The sequence below is a fragment of the Rhinopithecus roxellana genome, chromosome 11 (genome assembly GCF_007565055.1).
Source record: "Rhinopithecus roxellana isolate Shanxi Qingling chromosome 11, ASM756505v1, whole genome shotgun sequence".
NCBI lineage: Eukaryota > Metazoa > Chordata > Mammalia > Primates > Cercopithecidae > Rhinopithecus > Rhinopithecus roxellana.
In genome coordinates, this window is record NC_044559.1 from 22086480 (window position 1) to 22106332 (window position 19853).

At 46.3% G+C, this 19853-nt stretch overlaps 1 protein-coding gene across 2 annotated transcripts in view; it reads right to left on the reverse strand.

Moving 5' to 3' along the window:
• Window positions 1–18683, reverse strand: part of TAF5 (TATA-box binding protein associated factor 5) — a 25471-nt gene extending 6788 nt beyond the window's left edge. The window contains exons 1-6 of one of the 2 annotated variants that reach the window (XM_030940306.1): window positions 17975–18683; window positions 11528–11765; window positions 5263–5578; window positions 4041–4204; window positions 3793–3928; window positions 1306–1426 (exon numbers count right to left, since the gene is read on the reverse strand). In XM_030940306.1, coding sequence (XP_030796166.1) covers window positions 1306–1426; window positions 3793–3928; window positions 4041–4204; window positions 5263–5578; window positions 11528–11765; window positions 17975–18533 — 1534 coding nt within the window. In that variant the 5' untranslated portion in view covers window positions 18534–18683. The remainder of the gene's footprint in view (window positions 1–1305; window positions 1427–3792; window positions 3929–4040; window positions 4205–5262; window positions 5579–11527; window positions 11766–17974) is intronic. The other variant, XM_010356200.2, reaches the window with a different exon arrangement.
• Between the last annotated feature and the right edge of the window lie 1170 nt (window positions 18684–19853).

Consider the following 19853-nt stretch of genomic DNA (forward strand, 5'->3'; position numbering starts at 1 on the left):
AGCCACGTATAATTCTGGCACTTTGGGAGGCCACACAGGCGGATCACTTGAGGTCAGGAGTTCGAGACCAGCCTGGCCAACATGGTGAAACCCCATCTCTACTAAAAATACAAAAATTAGGCCGGGCGCGGTGGCTCAAGCCTGTAATCCTAGCACTTTGGGAGGCCGAGACGGGCGGATCACAAGGTCAGGAGATCGAGACCATCCTGGTTAACACAGTGAAACCCCGTCTCTACTAAAAAATACAAAAAAAAACTAGCCGGGCGCGGTGGCGGGCGCCTGTAGTCCCAGCTACTCGGGAGGCTGAGGCAGGAGAATGGCGTGAACCTGGGAGGCGGAGCTTGCAGTGAGCTGAGATCCGGCCGCTGCACTCCAGCCCGGGAAACAGAGCGAGACTCCGTCTCAAAAAAAAAAAAAAAAAAAAAAAATACAAAAATTACCTGGGCATGGTGGTGGGCACCTGTAATCCCAATTACTGGGGAGCTGGGGAGGCTAAGGCAGGAAAATCTCTTGAAACTGGGAGGTGGAGGCTGTAGTGAGCCAAGACTGCACCACTGCACTCTAGCCTGGGTGACAGGGCGAGACTCTGTCTCAAAAAAACAGAAACAAAAAAACTTTCAAATAAAATCCTGACCTTATTTGTTCTTTGTTAGCCATTTTTATGGCTAAAACAGGAAGTACCATCCCTTATTTAAAGATTTTTCAAGATTTATAAGCAATCATAAAATGTTAGATTTTTTTTTTTTTTTTTTTTTTTTTTTTTGAGGCAGAGTCTCGCTCTGTCGCCCAGGCTGGAGTGCAGTGGCCGGATCTCAGCTCACTGCAAGCTCCGCCTCCCGGGTTTAAGCCATTCTCCTGCCTCAGCCTCCCCAGTAGCTGGGACTACAGGCGCCCGCCACCTCGCCCGGCTAGTTTTTTATATTTTTTAGTAGAGACGGGGTTTCACCGTGTTCGCCAGGATGGTCTCGATCTCCTGACCTCGTGATCCGCCCGTCTCGGCCTCCCAAAGTGCTGGGATTACAGGCTTGAGCCACCGCGCCCGGCCAAAATGTTAGATTTTTAACTTTAAGTTTTTTAGCCTAATACTCATTCTACAGATGAGAAAACTGAGGCCTAAAGAAATTAAACCAGTCTAGTATCCCAGTCACTCCAAAGCTTTTTTCACTGTTGGGAATGTTAGAATCTTGAGTTAAAGTAAAATCAAGTAAATTTCTGTAAAGAACACAATCTTCTGTGTATTTTCCATGGAATCAAGATTGGTGTAGACTAATGGCAAGTTCACATTCAAAAGGTCATCTCAGTTACCTGATGCTTGTTTGACACTACGAAGCTTTTTGGGTGTTACAGACCACACTCTGACAGTTGAATCTGCAAAACCTCCAGCAATCAGACTAGAATCATCAGTGACATCCACTGCAGTGAGACCCTGCCAATAAAAGGTTTAGACTAAACAATACTATTTTAGGGTATTCAGAGTACAGAATAGGAAGCAAATGTTAATCATCTTCACACTATACTAAATATATCCTCAACACCCTATTTTAAGGAATATATAAAGACTTTTTAAATACTTGATTTAAAATATTGGCCAAGCACAGTGATTCACGCCTGTAATCCCAACAATTTGGGAGGCCGAGGCAGGTGGATCACCTGAGGTTGCGAGTTCGAGACCAGCCTGGCCAACATGGGGAAACCCCATCTCTACTAAAAATACCAAAATTAGCTGGGCAGGGTGGTGGGCACCTGTAATTCCATCTACTTGTGAGGCTGACGCAAGAAAATCACTTGAACCCAGGAGGCAGAAGTTGCAGTGAGCCGAGATCATGCCATTGCACTCTAGCCTCTGTCTCAAAAAATAAATAAATACGGCCGGGCGCGGTGGCTCAAGCCTGTAATCCCAGCACTTTGGGAGGCCGAGATGGGCGGATCACGAGGTCAGGAGATCGAGACCATCCTGGCTAACACGGTGAAACCCCATCTCTACTAAAAATACAAAAACTAGCCGGGCGAAGTGGCGGGCGCCTGTAGTCCCGGCTACTCGGGAGGCTGAGGCAGGAGAATGCCGTGGGCCCGGGAGGCGGAGCTTGCAGTGAGCTGAGATCCGGCCACTGCACTCTAGCCCCTGCGACAGAGTGAGACTCTGCCTCAAAAAAAAAATAAAATAAAATAAAATAAAATAAAATAAAATAAATAAATAAATAAATAAATAAAATAAAATATTAAGTTTGGCCAGGCGTGGTGGCTCATGCCTGTAATCACAGCACTTTGAGAGGCTGAGGCGGGTAGATCACCTGAGCTCAGGAATTTGAGGCCAGCCTGGCCAACCTGGTGAAACCCCGTCTCTACTGAAAATACAAAAATTTGGCCGGGCGCGGTGGCTCAAGCCTGTAATCCCAGCACTTTGGGAGGCCGAGACGGGCGGATCACGAGGTCAGGAGATCGAGACCATCCTGGCTAACCCGGTGAAACCCCGTCTCTACTAAAAAAAAATACAAAAAACTAGCCGGGCGAGGTGGCGGGCGCCTGTAGTCCCAGCTACTCGGGAGGCTGAGGCAGGAGAATGGCATAAACCTGGGAGGCGGAGCTTGCAGTGAGCTGAGATCCGGCCACTGCACTCCAGCCTGGGCGACAGAGCGAGACTCCATCTCAAAAAAAAAAAAAAAAAAAAAAAAAAAAAAAAAAAAAAAAAAGAAAATACAAAAATTAGCCAAGCATGGTGGCTCATGCCTGTAATCCCAGCTACTTAGAAGGCTGAGGCAGGAGAATCACTTGAACTGGGAGGCGGAGGTTGCAGTGAGCCGAGATCACACCACCACACTCCAGCCTGGGTGTCAGAGCGAGACTCTATTTCAAAAAAATTAAATTAAATTAAAATAATAAAGTTTATATGACTGGGCATGGTGGCTCACACCTGTAATCCCAGCACTTTGGGAGGCCGACGCGGCCAGATCACTTGAGGTCAGGAGTTCAAAACCAGCCTGCACAACATGGCAAAACCCTATCTCTACTAAAAATACAAAAATTAGCCGGGCATGGTGGCGGGTGCCTGTAATCCCAACTATTCAGGAGGCTGCAGCTAAGGCACAAGAAATGTTTGAACCTGGGAGACAGAGGTTGCAGTGAGCCGAGATCTCACCTCTGCACTCCACCCTGGGTGACAGCACAAGACTCTTGTCTTAAAAAAAAAAAAAAAAAATTGATAAATAAGTTTACGTAAGTACTTAAACCAAGTTCAACAGAGATGAACCACAATTTGCTACTCCTCAAAGGCTAGCAGAATTCTGATCAGTGAAACAAACGCCATTAAACATTGCCTTCTATTCTGTGTAGTATCCAATTCTCTTTTCCTGACTGCTGTCTTTAAATTATATTAAGAGTTTAAAGGCCGGGCGTGGTGGCTCACGCCTGTAATCCCAGCACTTTGGGAGGCCGAGGTGGGCAGATCACAGTGTCAGGAGATCGAGACCATCCTGGCTAACACAATGAAACCCCATCTCTACTAAAAATACAAAAAATTAGCCGGGCGTGGCGGCGTGTGCCTGTAGTCCCAGCTGCTGGGGAGGTTGAGGCGGAAGAATGGCATGAACCTGGGAGGCGGAACTTGCAGTGAGCCGAGATTGCGCCACTGCACTCCAGCCTGGGCGACAGAGCGAGACTCCATCTCAAAAAAAAAAAAAAACAGAGTTTAAATAACAAAACTCCATTTTAGCTAACACATTTGTTTCTCTCTTAATGGTAAATCATCATTCTACATGACTCTCCAGGCAGAAATCGCCCAATTAGTTTACCAACCTGGTAAGCATTGAGAAATGTATAGAAACAAATGGAGGGTAAGCAGTCTGGCCCAAGGCGCACTCGTTTGGTGGTTTCTTTCATATTCATGATCTTATCCAACTTATCTGAATCTTTCAACTCAGGAAGAGGGATTCTGTGAAAGAAAAAGAGAGTCAAAATTACCTTTTGACTATTAACAAACTTGAACTCTCTATAACATATTGTCTCATACCTCCACACACAAGTTCCTGAAGCTTTTTCCTCACCTGTTCTGAGGTGGAGCATTGGGATCTTGTTTTTTGCTTTTGGATCCAATACTATCTTTTTTAGGCTTCTTCTTTTTAGGTTTTCCTTCTTCATTTTCTCCCTCTTCATCCTCATCATCCAAAGGTACCTCAATTTCTGGTTCTTTTAATAAACCAAAAAATACCTACAAGTCAAAAGAGTCAACATTTTTTAAATTATTTGTTCATTAATATACCCATTTTACATCTTGATAGGATAAATTACAATTACAAAATAGTAATTTACACTCTGAAGCAGGGTTCTGTACTTGTCTACCCAATAGCCATTCTCCCCTTTTTCCTTACTAACAGAACCCTGATTTTATTGGAGTAGCAATGTGCTCAGTTAAATCATTTCTGCTTCCAGGCTCCCTTGCAGCTAGGAATGTCCATATAAGTATATTGGGTACAGTTGTATAAAAAAAAATTGTTTTCCTGATTAAAAAGGGAAAGCTTCAGCACAGATATGCCTTTTGTCCTCCCCCTTCTTCCTTCTTGGAATGGAGCTGCAATGCTGAAACTGCAATAGCCATTTGTGAGCACAAAGAAGAAAGCCACATTCTAAAGATGGTGGACCAGAAACTAGAAGGAGCCAGGGACCTTTATGGCATTGTGGAGCCTTCATGCCAGCCCTGGAAGGCCTTCCTCTGAAATTCATTTTATGGGAGAAAAATTCTTTGTTTCAGCCACTGCATTCAGGGTTCTATAAAATGCAACCATACCCAAATTGTCACATATTAACATCACCCTTAGAACACAAAATTTTATATACAGTATAAAATTGTTGCCAAGCGGCCAGGCACAGTAGCTCATGCCTGTTATCCCAGCACTTTGGGAGGCGGAGGCGGGTGGATCATCTGAGGTCAGGAGTTTGAGACCAGCCTGGCCAACATGGTGAAACCCTCTCTACTAAAGTAAATACAAAAATTAGCCGGGTGTGGTGGCGTGTGCCTCTAATCCCAGCTACTCGGGAAGCTGAGGCAGGAGAATCACTTGAACCTGCGAGGTGGAGGTTGCAGTGAGCTGAGATCACGCCATTGCACTCCAGCCTGGGTGACAAGAGCAAAACTGTCTCAAAACAAAAACAAACAAACAAAAACATCGTTCCCAAGCTAGCTATAAGAAAAATGTGTAACTTATGTAGATGGAAATGCTACAATTTTTCATAATCTGCATTATAGAGTTCTTAGGTTCATTCCCATACCTTTGATTTGTTTGCCTCTCGTTTAGCCTCTCCTGCCAAACTTCCCACCATCGCATCTATCTGTTGCTTACTACGCGGCATCCCATCAAAGATGTCAATGTAGAGGTGCTCCTGAACTATGTTCCATATCTGATTGTTCTGTTTCTCCTGAAGATGCCTCTTCAAGAGTTGGTACGAGTCACGGGAAATACGCAGAACAAATTTACTTGTTCGAAAATCCAACATGGTCTCATTCCCTTTCATGTGTTCCTTTTTGGTAAGACTAGATAATACACGTAGGTCATCCTGGTAATAACATTCCTGATCTCCATGGAACCTGTTTCAGTGATTTTAAAAAGTCATTTTTCAATGTAATCATTAAGGGATCTGCCTCTCCCCCATATACTTATAAACCATCCCAGAATATTTTCAGTATAGTAGTCTAAAAAATCCTGAACTAAACTGTAGGATAAGAAGTAACTCATTTCAAAATGACTATAATTCAGTTTCTGAATTTATTCTAAAAATGAACAAATATAAATCTCTACTGAAATGTATCACAAACATTTTAAGAAAAGAATTTAAATATCCTAAGTGAAAAATAATATACCCACCATTGGTAGACAGTTTCTTTAGAATGGAGGCATTTAAAAGAAACTGGTAGACATTTGAAAATATAAGAACCCTTGCTTTACTAAATGTTATGGTTTCTCAAAACCCACTTTTAAAAGTTTTATTATGAAAATTTCAAAAGTATACAATAGAAAAGAATATAATGAACTCAGTGTACACATTACTCAGCCTCTCAACAATAATCAATACATAACATTCTCATAAAACCCATCATTTTTAATGATTTCCTATATTCACTGGAAATATAGGAAACCAGACATATTTTTAAAATATCAATACTTTAATATGATCACTAAACAACAAACTTAGTGGAAGTACTCACTGCTGATACCAATCAATGAGTACTTCCACTTACTATTACCAAAGACAATAAAATAAAGCCTTTAGCCTTGATAACAACTAGTAAATTTAAATGTACTTGTGTTTTTACAACTCTTAATTTTCCTAAGAAAGTAAAATTAAAGACAATATATTTAGCATTCACTAAAAACAGCAACCAATGCAAAAACATTTTTAAAACAATAACTAAACATATTAGGGCTCCAGCTCTGAAAAAGATAGCCAACAGATTTCTAAACTGTTAACTATGTTACCCCACTACAACTCATCAATATATGATCGAAGATTTGAATAAAATTAGAAATCTCCACCTCTTATATCAGTAACTGCCCATTATCCTCCTGTGGTGATGGGGGTCCTGGCAAGGGATAAGACTGTCCATAAAGGAAAGACAGAGAATCCCCTATGATATTCCAGCTTCCTATGTGGGGAGACAGCTACACCATGAGACTGGAAGAGCAAAAAGGTTTTTCCTTCTTTTTTAGGGACAGGTTCTTGCTCTGAAGCCCAACCTGGAGTGCAGTGGTTCAATGCAGCCTCAAACTCCTGGGCTCAGGGATTCCTCCTGCCTCCATCTCCCCAGTACCTAGGACTGCTGTGCCACCATACTTGGCTAATTTTTGTTTATGTGATCTCGGCTCACTGCAATCTCCGCCTCCGGGGTTCAAGTAATTCTCATGCTTCAGCCTCCTGAGCAGCTGGGACTATAGGCACGCGCCACTATGGCCGGCTAATTTTTTGTATTTTAGTAGAGATGGGGTTTCACCATGTTGGCCAGGATGGTCTCGAACTCCTGAGCTCAGGCAATCTGCCCACCTCAGCTTCCCAAAGCGAAGGATTACAGGCATCAGCCACCGTACCCGGCTCAATTTTTGTTTACTTTTTGTAGAAGCAGGATCTCGCTCTTTTGCCCAGGCTATGTTTTTGTTTTTTTTATTTTTTTATTTTTTATTTTTTTGGTGAGATGGAGATTTACTCTTGTTGCCCAGGCCGGAGTGCAATGGCACAATCTTGGCTCACTGCATCCTCCGCCTCCCAGGTTCAAGTGATTCTCCTGCCTCAGCCTTCCAAGTAGCTGGGATTACAGGCATGTGTCACCACGCCCAGCTAATTTTATCTTTTCAATAGAGACAGGGTTTCACCATATTGCCCAGGCTGATATTGAACTCCTGATCTCAGGTGATCCGCCCGCCTCGGCCTCCCAAAGTGCTGGGATTACAGGTGTGAGCCACTGCGGCCGGCTTGTTTTTGTTTTTTTAAGTGACAATGTCTATGCTGCCAAGAATAGAGTGTTTCGATGACAGTACTTTAAAGAGAAATTAGCTTCTAGAGTAGAAGTTCTGTCATCAGCCTTTCTTAGTTTTTTTTTTTTTTTCAAAAACACTTGGCTACAGAACGTTTTGCTTTATATACTTCCTATTGGCATCCTAGTATAATGAATTACTATAATGGCATAGAAGCCAGGGGTTCCAAGTTCTACTGTTCCTCTACTACTACTACCCTGTGTTAAATGATAAATCTTGACTTCAGGCTCTATTGCTTGTATTAAACATTTCTCATTCAGGCTGGGCCCGGTGACTCACACCTGTAATCCCAGCACTTTGGAAGGCCAAGGTGGGCAGATCACCTGAGGTCGGGAGTTCAAAACCAGCCTGACTAACATGAAGAAACCCCGTCTCTACTAAAAATACAAAATTAGCTAGGCATGGTGATGTATTCCTGTAATCCCAGCTACTTGGGAGGCTGAGGCAGGAGAATCGCTTGAACCTGGGAGGCGGAGGTTGCGATGAACCGAGATGGTGCCACTGTATGCCAGCCTGGGCAACAAGAGCGAAACTCCATCTCAAAAAAAAAAAAAAATCTTATTCACACTGCTAAGCAAGGCCTCCTTTTTTTTTTTTGAGATGGACTTTCGCTCGTCGCCGAGGCTGGAGTGCAGTGGCACAATCTCAGCTCACTGCAACCTCCGCCTCCCAGGTTCAAGTGATTCTCCTGCCTCAGCCTCCCAAGCAGCTGGGATTACAGGTGTCTGCCACCACGCCCGGCTAATTTTTGTATTTTTTAGTAGAGATGGGGTTTTGTTATGTTGGCCAGGCTGGTCTCGAACTCCTGACCTCAGGTGATCTGCCCACCTCAGCCTTCCAAAGTGCTGGGATTACAGGTGTGAGCCACCACGCCCAGCCTGCCTCCTTCTTAAATACTCCTTTCCCTTGGCTTCTATAACTCAACTCTCCCCTGGTTTTCTTCCTGTATATCTCCTCTACGTGGCCATTAAATTTGGAGCTCCTTGGCTCAAGCCTGTAATCCCAGCACTTTGGGAGGCCGAGACGGGCAGATCACGAGGTCAGGAGATCGAGACCATCCTGGCTAACATGGTGAAACCCCGTCTCTACTAAAAAAATAGAAAAAAAACTAGCCGGGCGAGGTGGTGGGCGCCTGTAGTCCCAGCTACTCGGGAGGCTGAAGCAGGAGAATGGCGTAAACCCGGGAGGCGGAGCTTGCAGTGAGCTGAGATCCGGCCACTGCACTCCAGCCCGGGCAACAGAGCGAGACTCCGTCTCAAAAAAAAATATTTGGAGCTCCTTGGGCCTAGCCCACTTACTGACTTATTTCATGCTCTCCCCTAGTCAACCTCATCCATATCCATCAATAGTGCACACAACTCCAATTAATAGTTATAGTCCCTACCTCTCCTCTGAGCTCTCATATATCATCTACCTATCAACTTGACATTTCTTAAATGAGTCAAAGGCATATTCAAATCAGAACTCAAAATTATTCCAAGGTCTGACAAATCAAGTCCTCTTCTAGGGTTTTCTGTATCAGGAATTGGCTCCCCTATCCAGCTGGAGGGGCCAGAAAACTGGAGATTTCAATGATACCTCCATCTCCCTCACCTCCCTAGCCAATCTATCAAGTGTCTCATTCATGACTCTGTCTACTTCTCTTCACCTCTACCACAACCTAGTCCAGTGTTTCTGAACAAGGGTGCTACTAGCATTTTGGGCAGGATAATTCTTTGTAAAGTGGGACTACCTAGGTGCACACATTAGAACATTTAGCATTCCTGCTCCTCTGCCCAGTCATTATAACAACCAAAAATGCCTCCACACATTTTCTTTCCTTTTTTTTTTTTTTTTGAGACAGGGTCTCACTCTTGTCATCTAGGCTAGAGTGCAGAGGCGCAATCTCAGCTCACTGCCACCTCCATCTCCCAGGTTCAAGTGATTCTCCAGCCTCAGTCTCCCAAATAGCTGGGATTACAGGAGTGAGCTACCACATCCGGCAAATTTTTGCATTTTTTTGTAGAGACTGGGTTTCACCAGGCTGGTCTAGAACTCCTGAGCTCAAAGCGATCCGCCCGCCTCAGCCTCCCAAAGTGCTGGGATTAAAGGCATGAGCCACTGCACCAGGCCACCTCTACACATTTTCAAATGGTCTAGTGGAAGGGGCAATTCCACCCCCAGTTGAGAACCACTGCAATAACTTCCAAAACTTGTCCCTATAGTCATTCTATCCCCCATGTGTTTCCCCACTGCATAGAAGTCCTTTCAAAGTATATAATAATGACATGGTCCTTTAATGACTCTGTAGCAGAAATGACTGTGTAGCAAAAAGGCTTCACTCTCCCCAAATACCCATTTTTCCTGTCTTCCTCCATAAAAGAAAACCTGAATATCAGCTGGGCACATAGACACTTAGGTAAAGACCACATTTCTTATTTCCCCTGTAGCTATTTCCCCAGTGTGGCCACTGACTGTTAAGATATAAAAGGAAGGCCGGGCGCGGTGGCTCAAGCCTGTAATCCCAGCACTTTGGGAGGCCGAGACGGGCAGATCACGAGGTCAAGAGATCGAGACCATCCTGGCTAACACGGTGAAACCCCGTCTCTACTAAAAAATACAAAAAACTAGCCGGGCGAGGTGGCGGGCGCCTGTAGTCCCAGCTACTCGGGAGGCTGAGGCAGGAGAATGGCATAAACCCGGGAGGCGGAGCTTGCAGTGAGCTGAGATCCGGCCACTGCACTCCAGCCTGGGCGACAGAGCGAGACTCCGTCTCAAAAAAAAAAAAAAAAAAAAGATATAAAAGGAAGAAGTGTGTGCAGTTTCCGTGTGCCCTACCTGCTGACTGGCACACTGATGTGACTGCTTAGAGCAGGAAAACCATCTTATGCCACAAAGTGGAACATGCATGAAAAGCATGGGAGAGCAACAAGTCTGAGGGAGCTTGAGGCCCTGGTAATGAAGAACCCACCACACCAATCCCAAATGTCCCACCTTTATGAGAAAAATAAGGCCGGGCACAGTGGCTCAAGCCTGTAATCCCAGCACTTTGGGAGGCCGAGACGGGCAGATCACGAGGTCAGGAGATCGAGACTATCCTGGCTAACACGGTGAAACCCCATCTCTACTAAAAAATACAAAAAAAACTAGCCGGGCGAGGTGGTGGGCGCCTGTAGTCCCAGCTAGTCCGGAGGCTGAGGCAGGAGAATAGCGTGAACCCGGGAAGCGGAGCTTGCAGTGAGCTGAGATCCGGCCACTGCACTCCAGCCTGGGCGACAGAGCGAGACTCCGTCTCAAAAAAACAAAACAAAACAAAACAAAACAAAAAAAAAGAAAAATAAATAAACTTTTATTGTATTTAAACCTCTGTTGTTTGGGTTCTCAGTTACTCTTATTCTAATCTAATCCTAACACTGCTTCCTAGTGTTCTTAAGATAAAGGCAAAAATAAACTTTTATTTATGCCATTGCTAATGAGTTTTCAGTGACTCTCAACGAAATCTAATCCTACCCAATACAACTCCCTAATGCTCTTAGGATAAACAAAGATCTTCAACATGGCCCAAGAACCAGCCTATTCTTTTTTTTTTTTTTTCAATGCTTTCACTTTAACAATAGAACCTGCCTACTGTTCCAGTCCCTAACTAATTCCCAGCTTCATGGTACACCACACCCCCATCCCATTCTCTGCTCCAGCTACCCTGGCCATCTTTCAGCCTCTGTACCTACCAGAATCCTTCCCACCAGACAGCTTTAATACACACTTTTCCCTCTTTTCTTCATCTGGCTAACCCCTACCTAATCTTCAGATATCAGATCTCACCTCAAGTATCATCTCCTCTGGAAGCCTTCTCTGACTTCTCCAGCTAGATTAAACCCCACATTTTAAGTTCTCATAGCCTTAGGTACCTCTCCTTCACAATGTACATTTTAAGCTACAGTCTTACATTTGTGTGGTTACAGATGTGAACATATATGCATGCACACACACACTACGTGTGTGTATATATATATATGTAAAAATTTACATACTTCTCAAAGAATGACTTTGCTTCATTCTCATGTTGATTGTAGACTAGCTCCAAGTACATGTGCACAAACAGAGGATAAAAGAGTTGGGATAACTCTGCCCGATGGCAGTCCAGGGAACATTCAATGAAGTGTTTCAGTCCACTATAGTATTCTTCATACATTGTGGGATCTCCTTGTTGGCTGTAGGCCGACAACACAGCACTGACATCTGGCTGGTCTTCCACAGCAACACTTCCAACTGTTTAAAAAACAAAAAAGAACTTTTAAGAAAATGACCTATTATGACCATGTGACTATGGCTGTTTTGTTAAGGCCCAGAGGTGAGTTGCTGCTCAGATTGTTGTCTCTTTCTTCCCAACGTCTCTTCCTCAGCACAATCACATAATCTGTTTTGTTTTTTTTTTTGAGAGGGAGTCTCGCTCTGTCGCCAGGATGGAGTGCAGTAAGGAGATCTCAGCTCACTGCAACCTCCGCCTCGCAGGTGAGTCTCTTGCCTCAGCCTCCCAAGTAGCTGGAACTACAGGCATGCGCCACCATGCCCAGCTAATTTTTGCATTTTTAGTAGAGACAGGGTTTCACCATGTTTGCCAGGTGGTCTCGATCTCTTGACCTTGTGATCCTCCCACCTTGGCCTCCCAAAGTGCTGGAATTACAGGCATGGGGCACTGCACCCGGCCTACACAGTCTTTTTTTTTTTCTTTCTTTTTGAGATGGAGTTTCAACTCTTGTCGTCCAGGCTGTAGTGCAATGGCACGATCTCGGCTCACTGCAACCTCCGCATCTCAGGTTCAAGCAATTCTCCTGCCTCAGCCTCCTGAGTAATCCTACCCAATACAACTCCCTACTGCTCTTAGGATAAACAAAGATCTTCAACATGGCCCAAGAACCAGGCTATTCTTTTTTTTCAGTGCCTTCACTTTAACAATAGAATCTGCCAACTGTTCCAGTACCTAATTCCCAGGGCATGGTGGTGCATGCCTGGGATTACGGGCATGCACCACTATGCCCCCTAATTTTTCTATTTTTAGTAGAGAGGGGGTTTCACCATGTTGGCCAGGCTGGTCTTGAACTCCTGACCACAGGTGATCCACTCGCCTCCCAAAGTGCTGGGATTACAAGTATGAGCTGTCGGGCGCGTTGGCTCACGCCTGTAATCCCAGCACTTTGGGAGGCTGAGGCAGGCGGATCACGAGGTCAGGAGATCAAGGCCATCCTGGCTAACACGCTGAAACCACGTCTCTACTAAAAATACAATAGGCCGGGCGCGGTGGCTCAAGCCTGTAATCCCAGCACTTTGGGAGGCCGAGACGGTCGGATCACGAGGTCAGGAGATCGAGACCATCCTGGCTAACACAGTGAAACCCTGTCTCTACTAAAAAATACAAAAAACTAGCCGGGCGAGGTGGCGGGCGCCTGTAGTCCCAGCTACTCCGGAGGCTGAGGCAGGAGAATGGTGTAAACCCGGGTGGCAGAGCTTGCAGTGAGCTGAGATCCAGCCACTGCACTCCAGCCCGGGCGACAGAGCGAGACTCCGTCTCAAAAAAAAAAAAAAAAAAAAAATTAGCCGGGCATGGTAGTGGGTGTCTGTAGTCACAGCTACTCGGGAGGCTGAGGCAGGCGAGTGGCATTAACCCGGGAGGCAGAGGTTGCAGTGAGCCGAGATCACGCCACTGCACTCCAGCCTGGGCAACAGAGCGAGACGCCAAGACTCCGTCTCAAAAAAAAAAAAAAAAACCAAGTATGAGCCACCGCGCCCAGCCATAATCTTTTAATGGAATTTTTTTCACTTGTTTCAGTCACCCAAACCGAAACCTGTCAGCACATCCATATCTTAAGATAATAACAGGCCGGGCGCAGTGGCTCACGCCTGTAATCCCAGTACTTTGGGAGGCCGAGATGGGCGGATCACGAGGTCAGGAGATGGAGACCATCCTGGCTAACACGGTGAAACCCCGTCTCTACTAAAAAATACAAAAAACTAGCCGGGCGAGGTGGCGGGCACCTGTAGCCGCAGCTACTCTGGAGGCTGAGGCAGGAGAATGGCGGAAACCCGGGAGGCGGAGCTTGCAGTGAGCTGAGATCGCGCCACTGCACTCCAGCCTGGGTGACAGAGCGAGACTCCGTCTCAGAAAAAAAAAAAAAAAGGTAACAATAACAGGCCATCACGGTGGCCCAGCATTTTGGGAGACTGAGGCAGGCGGATCACAAGGTCAGAAGTTCAAGACCAGCCTGGCCAACATGGTGAAACCCTATCTCTACTAAAAATACAAAAATTAGCTGGGTGTGATGGCACATGCCTGTAATCCCAGCTACTCAGGAGGCTAAGGCACGAGAATCACTTGAACCCAGGAGGCAGAGGTTGCAGTGGGCCGAGATCGCGCCACTGCACTCTAGCCTGGTGACAGAGCAAGACTCGGTCTCAAAAACAAAAAAACAAAACAATAACAAGAAGAGTCAATATTCCTCCTGGAACTACCTTATGTTAAAGACAAATTGTATAAAAGATGGTATGTGCAAATCAAACAACTACATTAACTTTCTCTCAATGCTCTGTGCAAATGGCACCCATTACCACCAAGCTATGCACTGCAGTAACATTCCCAGTTCTCTGAGCCACCCAAGCACTGTGTAACAATCCTGTAACATATCCTATCCTGTGTTCCCTTCATATTATATACATCTCTTACATCACTTAAGGGTGGGAAGGACCATGCCCTATTTATATCTTCAAAAGATAGTTATATGCTTAAAACAATTTCCATAACCAGCATTTCAAAACAGAAAACGTAAGTATTTATTTGTAACACAGCACCACCTAACAATACATCTGTCCATTAAATCAGAATTTGGTTGTTGGAAATTTTTTTAAGTTGCCATTATAGTACACTTCGCTCTTTACTGCACAAATGTGATAATTTATTTGGTTACTCTGATGGCCTCTTTTCCTCCTTACTGATTTCTCAGTTATGATCTATAATTAGGTCAAGTTTCTGAAGAGATGGGAGATTACAGCAAAATAACCAACAATATGATTCATCTTATAGTTCATTCACAAAATTCAACATTAAAAAAAGATTCCTCTCGGCCGGGCACAGTGGCTCAAGCCTGTAATCCCAGCACTTTGGGAGGCCGAGGCGGGCGGATCACGAGGTCAGGAGATCGAGACCCTCCTGGCTAACATGGTGAAACCCCGTCTCTACTAAAAATACAAAAAACTAGCCGGGCGCGGTGGCGGGCGCCTGTAGTCCCAGCTACTCCGGAGGCTGAGGTGGGAGAATGGCGGGAACCCGGGAGGCGGAGCTTGCAGTGAGCTGAGATCGCACCACTGCACTCCAGCCTGGGTGACACAGCGAGACTCCGTCTCAAAAAAAAAAAAAAAAGATTCCTCTCAAACACTTTTTTTTTTTTTTTTTTTGTAAAGATGGAATTTTGCTCTGTTGCCCATGCCGGAGTGCAATGATGCTATCTTGGCTCACTGCAACTTCTGCCTCCTGGGTTAAAGTGGTTTGCCTGCCTCAGCCTCCTGAGTAGCTGGGACAACAGGCACATGCCACCATGCCCAGCTAATTTTTTTGTATTTTTAGTAAAGACAGGGTTTCACCATGTTGGCCAGGCTGGTCTTGAACTCCTGACCTCAAGTGATCCACCTGCCTTGTCCTCCCAAAGTGCTGGGACTACAGGCGTGAGCCACCACGCCCAGCCTTCAATCCACATCTGCACACATTTCTATTTATGGATTACAATGAGATATGAATACAATGCTATGTATTCATACTTCATTTCTGGCAATGCTGCAAAGATTAGGCCTCATACAGATTAATTTGGCTAAAAGCTCTGCACTGGGTAATTCAATAAACATTTATTGTTAGCTCAGGATCACCTCCGAGACCTTATATTGTATATGAGTTTGTTTTGTTTTTTGTTTTTTGTTTTTTTTTTTTTTGAGGCAGAGTCTCGCTCTGTCGCCCGGACTGGAGTGCAGTGGCCGGATCTCAGCTCACCGCAAGCTCCGCCTCCCAGGTTTACGCCATTCTCCTGCCTCAGCCTCCCAAGTAGCTGGGACTACAGGCGCCCGCCACCTCGCCCGGCTAGTTTTTTTTTGTATTTTTAGTAGAGACGGGGTTTCACCGGGTTAGCCAGGATGGTCTCGATCTCCTGACCTCGTGATCCGCCCGTCTCGGCCTCCCTAAGTGCTGGGATTACAGGCTTGAGCCACCGCGCCCGGCCGTATATGAGTTTTACTGCATGGATTTGTGACAACAGTTGCTTTGAGAAAGCAGGGGCTCAGGTGTCAGGGACACATACAGAGGCATAAACTTATCCATACCAAACATTTTACATATACATATTATAAGTGCCTCACGTGGCCGGGCGCAGTGGCTCACGCCTGTAATCCCAACACTTTGGGAGGCCCAGGCAGGCAGATCACGAGGTCAGGAGATCAAGACCATCCAGGCTAACATGGTGAAACCCTGTCTCTACCAAAACTACAAAAAAAATTAGCCAGGTGTGGTGACATGCACTTGTGGTTCCAGTTACTTGGAAGGCTGAGGCAGGAGAATCGCTTGAACCTGGGAAGAAGAGATTGCAGTGAGCCAAGATTGGGCCACTGCACTCCAGCCTGGCCGACAGAGCGAGACTCTGTCTAAAACAAAAAAAGCCTCATAACCACTCATTTAATAAAGAGAAAATTCAACATGAGAATGACTTGTCTCCTGACAATATTAATGTAAAAAAAAAAAAATTTTTTTTTTTTTTTTTAGGCTGAAGTGCAGTGGCGCAATCTTGGCTCACTGCAACCTCGGCCTCCCGGGTTCAAGCAATTCTCCTGCCTCGGCCTCCCAAGTAGCTGGGATTACAGGCATGCGCCATCACATCTGGCTAATTTTTGTATTTTTAGTTGAAAGGGGGTTTCGCCATGTTGGCCAGGCTGGTCTCAAACTCCTGACCTCAGGTGATCCACCCGCTTCAGCCTCCCAAAGTGCTGAGATTACAGGCATGAGCCACCACGCCCGGCCAATATGAAGGTAAAAAAAATTGAAAGGTAAGCAAAGAATGACAATCAGCATCACACACGTAAATGCAGCAAAGACGAAAAGGTCTGTCCAATGTCCATGCCTAAACACATGGTTCTCAAGCTGCCCGATGTCAACATTCCTTAGAAGCCCTTATTCAAAAGTGAAGATTCCCAGATTCCACCTCTAGAGGGTCTGATTCACTAAGTCTGAAGTGATGCCCAGGAACCTGCATCCTCCAAAGACTTAACACTGGTAGTACTCAGCCCACATATATTTTTAAAATTTCAGTCGGGTGCGGTGGCTCATGCCTGTAATTCCAGCACTTTGGGAGGCCGAGGCGGGTGGATCACGAGATCAGGAATTCAAGACCAGCCTGACCAATATGGCGAAACCCCATCTCTACTAAAAATATTTTTTAAAAAATTAAGCCGGGCATGGTGTCGCACGCCAGTAGTCCCAGCTACTCGGGAGGCTGAGGCAGCAGAATCGCTTAAATCCGGGAGGCAGAGGCTGCAGTGAGCCGAGATCGCACCACTGTAGTCCAGCCTGAGCGACAGAGCAAGACTCCGTCACAGAAAAAAAAAAAAAGAAGAAAAAAATTAAACTTTTAGCTGAGATTCAGGGGGTACATGATGTGCAGGATTGTTACAAGGGTATATTGTACGGTGGCTGGGCACGGTGGCTCACGCCTGTAATCCCAGCACTTTGGGAGGCCGAGGCTGGTGGATCATATGAGGTCGGGAGTTCGAGACCAGCCAGACCAACATGGTGAAAGCCTGCCTGTACTAAAAATACAAAAATTAGCCGGCCGTGGTAGTAGAAACCTGTAGTCCCAGCTACTCAGAAGGCTGAGGCAGGAGGATCGCCTGAATCCGGGAGGCGGAGGTTGCAGTGAGCCAAGATCGCACCACTGCACTCCAGCCTGGACAACAGAGCAAGGCTCCGTCTCAAAAAAAAAAAAAAAAAAAAACAAAAAAAAACAAAAAAAAAAACTATAAAGTATTTATTAACACATCTTTTAAAAGGAAGAAATAAAGAGAAAATAAAAGTACTTATAATACTTAAAGTACGCTAGTACGAAACTGTGAAACTGTACAAACACTCTTAGTGTCAGGCGGACCTGCCTAAGGTTCAAAAGCCCAAATGAGAGGAAAGGGACCAAAAGCGTGAAGGTCCCCGCCTCTCCGCGCTCACCTTCCCATACATCCCTCTGCTCAACAGCTCTCCTCAGCCTCTCGCTGAAACTGACAGCTCGGAAGGGGGTTTGACTGCGCAGCCGGCGCACTAGAGAAAGGGGCGGGCATGTGGCCCTAGAGGCGGGCCCAGGAAATTCAAAACAAGCCCGCAGAGGTGCAGGCCTGCCAGCCCCTGCCTTACCGGCTTGCTCCCCTTCGCGGCGGCCGTGCCTCCCCGGAACCCCACGGCTTACCTTTACCCGGAGCCGCAGGACCTGAGGCTGAACCTGAGACGGCCGTGACCCCCGAAGCGCCAGTGCCCGGAGGGTCGGGGGCCGCAGGGCCAGGGGCCGAGGCGGTCACCCGGCTGAGAAGCGCGCTGGCCACCTCAGCGCCGACGCTGTCCACCTCTCCCGGGGCTCCGGAGCCCGCCACTGCCTCTTCCAGCAGCCGGGCCTCACGGCGCAGCGCCTCTTCGGCCTCGCGGAGGTTGCTCTGCCGTAGGAACTGCAGCACGGCCAGTAGAGTCTGTCGGTCGTGCGGAGCGCCGGCCTCCGGAGCAGCGGCAGGCACCGGGGCCGCCCCCGCCGGGGCAGCGGTGGAGACAGCCACCGTGAGCTTGGGGGTCCCGCCATCCCCGCCAGTGGACGACGACGCCGCAACGTTCCCGCCGCCGCCGTTGGGGCCGTTGTTGGTAGTGCCGCCGCTACCCTCGCCTGCGCCGTCTCCCGCCTGCGGAGGTAGCAGCGTTGGCGGTACCTCAGGCTCTAGCTTGACCGCCACCTCCGTCTGCTCCTCCGCCAGCGCCGCCATCTTGCGGCTGAGCCACCTTGCGCCGTCAAGCGTGATTGCATTTTCGCCACATGGAGGGCGGGGAGGAGCATTTCACGACAACTCTAGTAGGCAATTTACGGCAGTAGGAGGAGCGAAAAGGAGGGAGAAACGGAATAGGAAAGAGCAACTTTCAGAAACGACCGAAAGAAAGGCAGGAAGTGGGCATAGGGAACACCTATTACATTTGTCTGATAATAATTGCCATTTATTGCAGACCAGCTATATTTAGGCATTATGATAGACGTTTTACATTATGTGATCTCCTTCAATTCAATAATCTTTTTCTTTTTCTTTTTGAGACGGAATTTCACTCTTGTCGCCCAGGCTGTTCAAGCGATTCTCCTGCCTCAGCCTCCCCAGTAGCTAGGATTACAGGCATGCGCCACCACGCCCGGCTACAATTAAATAGTCTTATGAGGTAATATTATCCCCACCCCACAGATGGCTCTGCCGAAACCAAGAAAGGTTAAATAACTTAGCAGAGTCACGCAAGAAGAAAGTCCAAATGTCAACATTCGAATCCACGTATTTAACTCAAAAGTATATACCATTTGCCAGAGGAAGGCTTCCAAGATACTGGTAATGTTTTAGATTTTGACCCGAATAGTGCTTTTTTTTTTTTTTTTTTTGCAATTTTTACTTTTGTAAAAGTTAATCAAGCTGCATGCTTTATGAACTTTTTAACCATATACATTACATTACATTTTATTTGTTTACTTATTTATTTTTTGAGACGGAGTCTCACTCTGTCGCCCAGGCTGGAGTACAGTGGCCCAATCTCAGCTCACTGCAACCTCCGCCTCCCGAGTTCAAGTGATTCTCCTACCTGAGCCTCCTGAGTAGCTGGGATTACAAGCATGTGCCACCACGCCCGGCTAATTGTTGTATTTTCAGTAGAGACAGGGTTCTGCCATGTTGGCCAGGCTGATCTCAAACTCCTGATCTCAGATGATCCGCCCCTGGGCGTCCCAGAGTCCTGGGATTACAGGCGTGAGGCACTGCACCTGGCCCATATACATTACATTGCAATAAAAAGTTTTTAAATGCAATAAAAAGTTTTACAGGTGTGGTGGCTCAATTTTACTAAAATTTTTGGCTCATTTTACTAAAAATGTAAAAACTTAGCCAGGTGTAGTGGCGGGCGCGTGTAATCCCAGCTATTCGGGAGGCTGAAGTAGAAGAATCACTTGAACCCAGGAGGTGGAGGTTGCAGTGAGCCGAGATCGCACCATTGCACTTCAGCCTGGACAACAAGAACAAAACTCCGTCTCGGGAATAAAAAAACAAAATCATATATGC